This window comes from Anguilla rostrata, chromosome 3 (assembly GCF_018555375.3).
Source record: "Anguilla rostrata isolate EN2019 chromosome 3, ASM1855537v3, whole genome shotgun sequence".
Lineage (NCBI taxonomy): Eukaryota > Metazoa > Chordata > Actinopteri > Anguilliformes > Anguillidae > Anguilla > Anguilla rostrata.
This window is the reverse complement of record NC_057935.1, coordinates 33,527,918-33,539,175: the sequence shown is the minus strand read 5'-3', so window position 1 is coordinate 33,539,175 and position 11,258 is coordinate 33,527,918. Positions and strand designations below refer to the sequence as shown.

Sequence of the window (11,258 nt, the reverse complement as noted above, 5' to 3'; positions counted from 1 at the left end):
CGCCGCCACGTGGCGGGGCCGCGTATAGTGTGGCTTCACCGTGAGCTGCACCAGTGTCTCACAGGATTTTTATAGGTACCACCTTACCACCATCTGTTTCTAACACCGTACCTTAGGAGATAAAAGCATCATAGACATTAGGAGAGGCTTTAGCAAGCACTACCTGCTCAACAAAATCACACCCAACTGATGGCACAGTCGATGGCATCACCAGTGCCACTCCAGCAGATGTCCCCTCCCTGGGATGCTCTGGGCACTGAGATCTGATATGCCCTGGTCATTCACACCCATGAAAAATAATCTCCCATCCACCATTTGAGCCACCACGACCCCTGGATGCAGGCCAGTTCATTCCAAGGATTAACATTCTCTTGAGTGTGTATATGTATATGAAGGATTATTATCCATTACAACCTTCAAGGTGTTGCCATACAGATTGCCTTGAAATTTTTCTACATTAGGAATAATTAAGAGTCAGAAATTCCAGCATGTGAGCTGGATATCTCTTCTCATCAGGTGAAAGTGTCATGCCCCCGTGTTTCGGTTGTCATATGGTTTTCCTTGTGTTCCAGTTATTTCTGTTCCTTGGGCTTTGTTCCTCACCATGTCTTTGCTTTTCCCCACAGGGTGGGCGTGATCTTTCCCCCGGCACTCCCTAATGACTTCCAGCCCTCAGCCATTTCCCCACTCGTTCAGGTCGCATTCCTCACACCCCCCCTGAATAATTCCAATTAGCACCAGACTATAAAGCCACACTTTTTGTTTCTGCCTTGGCCAGATCGTTGATTTGTTGCCCAGCGTCACACCTTGCAATCGCGTTTAAAACCTAGCCTAGCACTATTTTCTATACCCCGTTTTCTCTGCACCTTCCTCGGTTTCCTCACCTTGCACTGTTCTCTTGGCCACTGATTGTTTGTTCATACACCTTGTTCAGTGTTCCCCTGTCTGTCGTACCTACGTGTTGTCTGCGTTGCGTCTTGTTCCGTGTTCCCCTGTTTTCCCCAGTTACCTCCCCAGCTCCAACCTCCCGATCCAGCCCGTCCTTCGCCGGCCTCCCAGTCTCCAGCCCAGCTCCGCCACCGACACCGGAGGTATTCCGTTCAGCGCCATGCAAAGCCGGATCCCGGATCTCCTCACAAACCCTCACAGCCCCTGCTCCAAGCCTGCCTGGGTTCCTACCACAGCCTGTTCAGCGCCACGCCAAGCCGGATCCCGGACCTCCGCACCTACCCTCACGGTCCCTGTCCCAAGTCTGCCCTGGTTCCTACCGCCCTCTGTCTGTACTCAAATAAACCCATTTTTGAATTCCATCTACTGCTGTCTCTGAGTCCTGCATTTGGGTCCAGTCCGAGCCCGGCTCCTAACAGAAAGTCCCCTACTATAATAGGCAATATCATGCATTTGAATATACAGCTCTAGATAAAGTGGCTCCTAGACCAGTGGTGCTGGCATCCGTGTGGAGAATAGGGTAATTGTGGGTTCGGAAACCCAAAAATACTGATGTATTCAAAAGCTTCCTAACAGGCAGGTGTCCATCGTTCTGCAGAAGGCTAATTTTCTTTAAAGTACTTGCCCTTACAGGTAGGCATCTTATGGCCTTTGCATCAAAGTGAATACCCTGAGGTGAGGTCAGTTACCTAAGAAAGACTTGAGCTCTCTCAGAATCTGGGGCCTTTGCCAGTTTTTCAGTGCACCTTCTCAGGGTCAGTTTCAACCCTGTTTCTGGAGATGACGTGCCCAGGATGGCGCACTGAAGTCTGAGAGAACCAGCAAGGATAATTTCAGGCCATTCTCTCTCAGGCATTGGAGTACATGAAGATGCCTAGCTTCATTAGCCTCCAAGGTGCTTGAGAATACAACTAAATCACCCATGGACACCAACACTTTCTTCTGATTAATGTCACCCAAGCATTTCTTCATTAATCACTGGAAGGTGCTGGGTGTGCTGTTTATGCCTTGGGGTATATGATTACATTCCCAAAACCCCAGAGGACACACAATGGCAGTTTTGGGCTTGTCAGACTCTTCCATCTCAATTTGGTAATAACCAGACTTACGGTCCACTGCCAAAAACCAATGGGAACCATTAAGGGCTGAGAATGTCTCCTCAAGAACTTGGTAGTGCATAAGCACCCCTTATGTTGTGAGCGCTGAGCTTCAGTAATTGGCACATAAGCAGATTTCACCATTCTTTTTCTTTACCACAATGATTGGGGAGGAATAAGGGGACTCATACTCACATTATAACGCCTGCTTCAAGAAGTGTGTGGAGGTGCTTTCTCACTGCCTCATAATCGTTTGGGTGTATGGGTCTTGACCTTTGCTTGAGGGAGTCTCTTCTTTAAGCTTAAATGTAGTCAAAACTTTCCTAGCATGTCCAAAACTCGGGATCATGGCATGCAAAGACATCAACATACTCATTTAGATCCAGACTGGGACGCTTCTCTTCCATTTCTCTGGCAGAGCAGAATTTCCGAAGTCGAATGTTAAATTGGTGTCAGCAGCTTTGCTTTTGGCTGTGAGTGGATGCTCTAGCATTTGGCAGTGTCAAAATCTTTCTCAGGTGAGTGTGGAGTTTCATAGACCTGATCAGAAACATGCAGTTCAGCAATAACACAGTTAGTGGGAAGTGTTGTCAATGTGATAAGTTAGCAATCGGCAAAGATACCACCAGGTAAGGCAAATGTGGTTGGCTGTTAGCTAGCAGGTAGTGCTTGCTAAACTAGCTGTTAGCTAGTGATTAAGCTGTTGTTATAGGAAAGGCCCCTGCAAAACTGTTTTTGCAGCTGGTGGTCAGAATCACCAGCACCAATGCCACCTCTCTTCATGACTTTGTTCAATGCTATATGTGGTTGCTTCAGATAGACAGATATTTTTCCCCCAGAGTTTTGGTTTGTGCTGAGAAAATGTGTTAAGAGCTTGTCACCACCATCTACGTTGCCATACACTGAATCGAACAAGCTCAACTAAATATGGGGGCTAGAATGAGGCCCATGATGTTGGATGTAAAAGACTTTCTAGGATCTTTCTGACCATCTGCTTGTCAGTGAATGAAGAGTCTGTGAGGTAGAACTCAACATTACTACACCATATGGCATAATAAGCTTCCAAGATCGGACAGGACAATTTAGAAAAGCCACGCTACTGGGAGGACAGGTCATTCTTTTTTACAATTTGCCAAAGTACCACCTTTTGGACTTTGGATGTGCTGAGATGATCAAGTGGTAAGAAGTCTGTTGACATTGCACCTACAGTATAAGTGAAGCTTCGACCCCATCATTAGGTTGAGGCAGGCTGCTTTCAGGAAGTTTAGAGTATGTTAATGTAGTGGTTGGGATTTATCAATCTGCTAATGATGCGGCTGAATTTGTATCAGATGTGCATGATGGTGATTGATTTACTGTAAACCCTTTCCACTCAACTGAGGGGGTCAGATTTTGTAGAATTTAGTTGAATTCTATCTAGTTCATCAAGCAGAACTTCATCAAAGTCTGCACCACTCACTTCAGCAATGGCTTTTAACTCAGCAGTAGAGAAGTAGGGAAGGGTTAAGCTTGAGCCCTTCATTGCTGTTGCAGCTTAATATAGTTCATATTTGGAATTAAATTAAGTTGATAAAATGTTTGTTAGATTAAACTATTTACAATAATAGTTACTATTTACGTGTGATGTTAAAAGACATGATTTAGAATATTCAAGAAAATGCAATATATTTGTGATTCATTTATAGTCTTTTATTTTGAACATTGAAGCAAGGCTTACTCACAGTTCTTTGTCTCCTTTAATAAGATGTTTGTATAGAAAAACACAGAAGAGTTCTGTGAGTTTTCTGCCTTTGTCTAAGGAAATACAGTCATTTCCAGTAAAGATTTTGTTTAACACAGAGATTCATCTTTCAGCTTATTATTCCGAACTTCCACTATGATTCAGTTGCAGAGTAAATGTTTGACAGAAGCTGGATGTGGTTAATAATCTTTGGGACAGATATAGGGCGGTAACATGGTAAACCATCTTGAAGCAACTGGATAGCTCAGTTAAATTGGAATGCAACAATGGCTGTGTTATCAAATTGCACTTCAGAGCTAGCAACCTGAATTACCCTAGCAATTGGCCCATGTTGCTCAAGGAACTCAATTATCTCATTGTCTACTTCAGTACCAGATATTCCACCAATTAACCACATGTGAATTGTTTGATTAAAATTGTGGAGTAGAGACAAATCAAGAAAAAATATGTCTTTGTCACAAACATTAGGGAGCTCACTGTACAGTATATATATATATATATATTAGAAATATAAAAAGCCGTATAAATTGAACAGCATCGGTAATGACCTATGTTATATGCTCAGAAAATGGGAAAATTATATTATTAAATGATTACATTATTTTATAATAAAACAGTAATCGTTTGTAATACAAATCGTCAGGTCAAACCACAAAATATAAGACACCAAAATTGGTATCAGGAAAAGGATGCTTATGTTGAATGGAAAGACATACCTTCACTGAAATATGATGGTAGATTGTTGGTGTTGTGAACTTGTTTTGAATCTTGAATGTTGGGGCTCATGTTAAGGTCGAAAGGATCACAAATACCCCTTTTCCACCAGAATACAGAAAATAAACTGTCTAAATGTAAAAAACCAACTTCATACATATATATTTAGTTGTATTATTACAGCCTTATTTACCATATCAACTTTAAGACCATCAACACGCTCAGAATTATCTCATCATCACCCATTAAATCCAATGGCGCAGACGTTGCTTCATAATTTCAAACTGCTTTCCTAATGGCTATTTTGCGTCCTGCGACTTGGGTTACAACAGTGAATATGTACGGATTCCTAGACATGCTGATAGTGACCACCCTTTCTCATATTAATCTCAAATACGCAAGACAGGACATTTAAACAGTATGCTAGCTTTTTTATGTCAAGTTCCATTCATTTATACGGGGTGGTCGATACACATCCCCTTAGCAACCAAAAGCTAGCTCTGGACCACCTCTAACTTATTTGCCAGCACAGAAAAAAATTAAAAGTACTGAAAAAATAACCACTGGAGGATAACGAGGACATTTTTTCCTACATAACTAAGGTACAGGTTGTTACAGATATTTTTCCTATTTCATATATAGTTGCAAATCAGTTTACGTTTTCCTGTCTGCCAAACGAAGGTGCTCTCACTCTACCTGGCGGTCACAAAGTTTTAGTTGGTCTTGGTCGGTCACGATAATCCCGCCCCCAGTCCCTGACGTAAGCGATTCTTGGTTCTAGACCAGCCAAGTGTTGGTGCTGCTTTGGAACCATTTTTCCTGGCCGAAAGCCGGTTCTTTTGCTGTTGAAACGTGAAGAACTGGTTCAAGATTAGGCACCAGCTCGGAACCGGCCCTCAAAATGCCTTGGTGGAAAAGGGGTGAAACTCCAGCAAAAACTTAGTATCCCCCACCCCTGGAAGCTCAAACCTGGCCACAGATGGATCATTCCACAAGACAATAATTATCAGGCATACCTCAAAATCAACAATGAATTGGTTAAATAATTACAACATATTGTTCTGCAATGGCAATCTTCATCTCCCAACTTTTGCCTGGTCGGAACAATTGCCTGGTTGCCTATAATTATGACTGGCATGACTAGAAGGTGAGACCTCAGTAACTTTGAAAGAGGGGTCAGGGCATGTTTGGCAGGTACTTCAGTGATGAAGACAGCACAACTTGTTGATGGGTTAGGAGGAATAGTGTCTAGGGGGATCTTACCATTGAACTCTGAGGGAAAGACATAATCAACAAAGGGCAAATGTGTGTGGAACCACATACTCCTATATTGTGATATTTGCACATTTTTTAAACAGGAAAGTAATTCTAAATCCCTTGACTGCAAATGTCAATCTAAGGTGTGAACAGGCGGTTTCATCAAGAATGGCCCATTAAGAACTCTACATAGCAAGATAACATTCCCAGGTTTCAGCACACAAACCACTCATTACACCTGACAATGTACATTTGCAAGTACCGTGGTCTACTCAGAAGTGGAGAAATGTAGTATGCTCAGATGAAGCATCTTTCACCATGTTCTTTACAAACAGATGAATGCTCGTAACACACGCATGTGTATGTATGTGTGTGTATGTGCGTGCGCGTGCATGCAGAAAGCATGAAACACTGATGTAGTAAAAGGCTGCATCTTAGGTAGGTCTCTGATGAAAAACATAAAAATACAATTGTATTAAAAAAGCTATAGGCCTAATACTTGCACACATTTTTTTATTATTGTGTATCTTGTGTGCATATTAACATACAGCATAATCTATGCAGCTCTCCTCCCAAATGTAAAAATAAATTAAATAATTTAAAAATAAACAAACATTTTGGCTACCAAAGGTGACTGTCAGCCACAGCCCCCATCAGTCACAATAGCCCCAACACCTCCCTCTGCTGGGCATTATCGTAATAGCAAAAGACATCCCTCTCCTTACAGCTGGTCAATATTTCTATAAAATGCTATTTCGAATTTCTGCATGCTACAGTGAGGTGAATAGTCAGGTCAATAAGTGATATGTATGACTTAACTCAAGGATTTCCATATCAAGTCCTAGTGTTTGCTGTTATAGAACTTCAGAGTTTCATTTAAGTAACAGATTTGGCTGAACAGTATACATACCTTCTTTCCAAACTCTAAACTGGCTGCAGGATTGAAAGGAAACCACAAAACCTGAAGATACTTTAGATTTCCACAACTGGAACTCGCCATCTATGACTTAGACCCATGCCCTCAAAAAATAACAAGGCCAAGTTGACCATAATTGGATATAAATAGTCCTCTCTATCATCATATATACAAGTAATTCTTAAATTGTTAAAATGAATATATACATAAATTTTAAAAATCCACACACAAGTCATAAATCAACATATAGAATGTAGTATATTACACGCAGTAGTGCAGAGAGGATGAATTCTAATGTTTAATCCTCATTCAGATTAGTTTTTCCTTTCACTGACATAAAATCTGAATTATGTTCATAGTGTTTCTTCAATATTTTTATTTTGAAATTCATATCTTGAATATACAGGTATACCTTGGTAACAAATAAACCACAAACAGCATGAATGTCTATTGAATTTTTGTGCAGGTATTTGAATGAATCTGTATTCATATTTGGAGAAAGAGAACGCATTTGCCCAGCGGAGCCCTTCATAACTGTTGATCCTGCCATTTCCCTTTGGCGCATGGGAAATGAGGGACATCAGTCCTGGGAGGGATTCTGGAAAAAAAGAAAAAGCCTGAGTGAGATCAGAAGGCTATGACTCAAACCCCCTTGCGCACCTGTATATGTCCCGCCAGAGGAACCAGTGGGGGATGCTTCAATTACTGAAGCCAGTGGAAAGAAAGCCATTTCTCAGCGCTCATTACCTTTGCCTCCCTGCCCCAGCTGCTAGTGAGTCATTCATCAAGATTATAAATTCTGCCGGTGAGCCTCTACACTTCCAGTCTGAGGGGTGCAGAGACAGGTCCCTGGGACACCCCCTGTGGGAGGAGCATGATTCACACCTCAACAGGTGCAGCAGCAAGAGCAGAGAGCTGTGTGAAGCATGCTATCAGAGCAGAACGGCTCTCAAGCTTCAGCCCTATTCAGTCCCCACTCCAAGCTTGCCATGCAAAGGGTGGTATTTACTATTTAGATTCATGGTGATAACAGTTTATATTCCATTCCTACAAAACCAGAGGGATGGCCTTGTGCTCTGATATTTTTGCGTGCTCCTTCATCAGTTCAAATGACAATATTTTGAAGAGATACGGTCAATGGGGCAGATATTTTGTTTGTTTGGTCCCTTTTCTGAATTTTTAGACTGCAGTTTATTTATTAAGTACATTATCTATCTTTACATTTTTGGATGGAAAAAATATAACTTGGATGAATAATAAATATAGGACAATATATAATTCCAATAATCAATCGCAATCTGTGTGTGCACTAGACACAAGCGATTGTGTAACAAAATGCGATGATCGTACTCTCATATCAAATGTATACTGCAGTTCAAATATTCTCCCTCTCAAGAGAGTAAATTTCGAATAATGTTCGTAATCAGTGTTATGTTTATTTTATCAGTGGGTTATCTGAATAGAAGTGTTATTGTTTTCAGCGTTTTCAATAAAGTTTTAATGAAATGACCTTGGACGTCGTAAAGCTATCATCCGGGATTCTAAATAAAGTCGACGCATGCGTAGTGCGCGTTCTGTGGTTCGACCTCTGCTGCCGGTAAGTGAAGCGAAGGTAAATGCAGAGCTGAAAACTTGAACATGTACAATCCTGTGTCATCTTCTCTAAAAAATGGCTTTAATGCCGGACCGATCCCATCCCCGTTCAGTGTGGGGGCAAGCGTATGCTCAGCCTTTATTTTGTAATTTCTCATTCAGAATTTACGCCTGCAAACCTCTATTGACCTTAGCTAACATTGGCTAATTTTGGCTTGTCTTTTCAGGGACAGACTCGGGTTTCTATCAAATCGGAACGAACCGGTTAAGTAAAGAAATTAAAATGTATGCCTGTGCGAAGTTCGTCTCTACGCCTGCACTGGTAAGTGTTTTGTTGGAAATACGAATTGCAACGCAAACGATGCTAACACTTTCACAGGTTGCATTTGCACGGGGCCTGTTGAACTTGAATGCGAGTAGTCAGTAAACTGGTTTGCTGGCCATAGATCGATGTTGCGAAGTGTATTGGGTAAGCTAAACAATGAAAATACTTTTTGAGTTTATAGCTAGCTAGTATATAGTTCAGATGACACAATTTAGCTAATCGTTGGACACCGGGTTTGTAGCTCGATTTTGAATGATGGCTATTCCCCCAAAATATCTCAAGCTAACTTAGCTTTGCTAACAAGCAAAGTTCATATACTAGCTAGCTTTTGTAGGCTTCTAAATTCCAAGGTCATTCTACGCCGTGATAGCATGTAAAAGTTATTCTGCAAGCTATGCGTGTAAACTTTCTGCAAGTGGTTTAGCAAACCAAATGTATAAAGTCTGCATGTAGACTTTTGGCCATGTTGTGTAAGTTGGGTTGGTGATGTATATCCTGTAACTTGGGGCGTGTGCTAAGGAAGCCAGATTGCTATGGCGGGGCAATACAAAAGCTGTACTGTAGTGTTAATCAGCTGTGCGAATGGACATACTCTAAAAGTGTCTCAGGTACTCATGTAAAACTGCTTCCTTAAGAAGGTCTTGCTGCAGCAACGCTCAATGTGCCTCCCTCTTGACAGCAGCTGTATCGCTTAAATTACTTGAGGTTGATGTTGCATCTTGCACTGCATTATCTCTAGGAACCAATGAAAGCTTAGTTGTAGTTCAGCAATATTTTACTTTGACTCTAAACAGACATTCCTCATTTTCGGAAGCTGTGTGAATGTTACTTAACATTTGAGTCCTTTGCAGTCACCTTTACTCTGAGTAAATGCGCTGCCCAGTAGGTGTCTTATTTCGGGACTACATGTCATTCTGACATTTCCTTTGTTGTGGGTGCAGGTGCGTGTTGGCTCCCGGGCTCTATACCGACCCCTCTCTGCAGCTGTGCTGTCTGGACCTCAGACCAGAACAGGAGAGGTGAGAAATGGCATTTCTGACCTTCAAACCACTGATTCATGGGTGTGAACTGCTATTGTCCTTGAATGTGCTTTTCTTTCTTGGACTAAACAGCAATGTCATTTCACTGCAGAATGAATGTCAGTCCAGATGAACCTTTGACAATAAAATTGAACTCCTCGGTTAAGGATGTTGTGAACTTTGTGTTGATGGTTCTCTGGTGAATCGCTTGACCTTTTTTTTTCCCAGGCCAATGCAGCTCTTCTGCCACAGAATGGCCTGTCTCAGGTAGCCCTAAGAGGCTTCCAGACAAGTGCTGTAAGCAGGGACATTGACACTGCAGCCAAGTTTATTGGTGCTGGTGCTGCTACTGTTGGAGTTGCTGGATCTGGGGCTGGGATTGGAACAGTGTTCGGCAGCCTTATCATTGGATATGCCAGGTGAGAGCTCGGTCTGCCTCCAGCTTCAACTCTAATACTGTTCATAAGTCATTCACTGTCTATTCTATTCTCAGCTTAATTGTGAAACTGATGAGAGTGGATACAGTAAAGAAACGGTAGAGATTCCCTTTTTTGCATGCAGGATGAGCCTATTTGCAGGTGTTTAAGCAATCTCTGTTAAATAAGGTTGTGTTTCTTGCAATACTATGTCAATTTATTGAATATTGCATACATTTATTGAAAAACATTTGCAAGGAGCACTGCAGAGTTTTATTCCATCTTTTAGTTGACAAAATTAATGAATGAAAATGCTTTTCCCTTTGAAGTCTCTTCTCCACTGCAGTTCTAATGTCGTACCCATAGAGTGTCTTGTAGAACTGCAGTAGTTTTTCTCAATTCTTGACATTTAGAGAGACACTTGGGACAGTGGAGAGAAGTACATACTTAAACACCAACTTGTTTGGTATTTTCCACAGGAACCCCTCACTAAAGCAGCAGCTGTTTTCCTACGCCATCCTTGGATTCGCCTTGTCTGAAGCCATGGGTCTATTCTGTTTGATGGTTGCATTCTTAATCTTGTTTGCTATGTAGAAAAATCTATGGCTGTAAACATGCATCTAAAGTACAGATGTAATGGCATTTCACAGTGGCTACAAAAACTGTTCTGTGTTATCATAAAACATACTTTTCCAGGTTGTTCACTGTCAAAACAGGCATGTACACATGTAACCAAATACAGAATTAAAATACATGTATTGGACTATTTAAAGCAAACAAAAAAAATGGCAGTTAACTTTTGTATTGTGGGAATCCTGTTTTCCTTCCTCCGGTTGGGTGATCAGCTTTCAAGTGTCAACTGGCCATCTGCACACACTGTATACAGTATATGAATTCAGAACATTTATTCCATACATTTTTTTTTCTAATGCATTGATTGAAAGCTGTGAAGATGAACAGGGTAGATCCTCTATAAAGGTTTTAACTGCAGGTCAGTTGCAGTATGTTTGTGGGATGAAATTGCGTAAAGGCCACTGATTGCCAGATCGTGCTTTTGTAAATGGCATTAATAAATTTAGACCTCCGTTATTTACTGGTGCTAAATTGTCTTGCGTTAATTATTTTAGATCCACTGTGAGCTACTGACTGTAATGCGTTCTGTCGATATGGAATGGAATGCAAAATAGTGCTTTGGTGACTACAATTGTGCAGATGCATGTCCTGGTATTCGT

At 41.4% G+C, this 11,258-nt stretch overlaps 1 protein-coding gene across 2 annotated transcripts; it reads left to right on the top strand.

Annotated features, from left to right (window-relative positions):
• Nucleotides 1-8,133: 8,133 nt before the first annotated feature.
• Nucleotides 8,134-11,130, top strand: LOC135250680 (ATP synthase F(0) complex subunit C3, mitochondrial-like). 2 transcript variants are annotated; one of them, XM_064327250.1, is made up of 5 exons: nucleotides 8,134-8,270; nucleotides 8,494-8,588; nucleotides 9,533-9,610; nucleotides 9,839-10,029; nucleotides 10,506-11,130. In XM_064327250.1, exons 2-5 carry the CDS (start codon nucleotides 8,550-8,552, stop codon nucleotides 10,618-10,620), a joined length of 423 nt encoding a protein of 140 aa, XP_064183320.1. In that variant the 5' UTR covers nucleotides 8,134-8,270; nucleotides 8,494-8,549; the 3' UTR covers nucleotides 10,621-11,130. The 2 variants fall into 2 exon arrangements, with proteins under 2 accessions (XP_064183320.1, XP_064183319.1); XM_064327249.1 differs by having other exon boundaries at nucleotides 8,197-8,285.
• The last annotated feature ends 128 nt before the right edge of the window (nucleotides 11,131-11,258 follow it).

Coding starts and splice junctions, on each gene's coding strand:
- LOC135250680 (XM_064327250.1), top strand. CDS start 8,550: ATGTATGCCTGTGCGAAGTTCGTCTCTACGCCTGCACTG. Junction 8,589..9,532: donor TCGTCTCTACGCCTGCACTG/GTAAGTGTTTTG, acceptor TTGTGGGTGCAG/GTGCGTGTTGGCTCCCGGGC. Junction 9,611..9,838: donor CTCAGACCAGAACAGGAGAG/GTGAGAAATGGC, acceptor TTTTTTTCCCAG/GCCAATGCAGCTCTTCTGCC.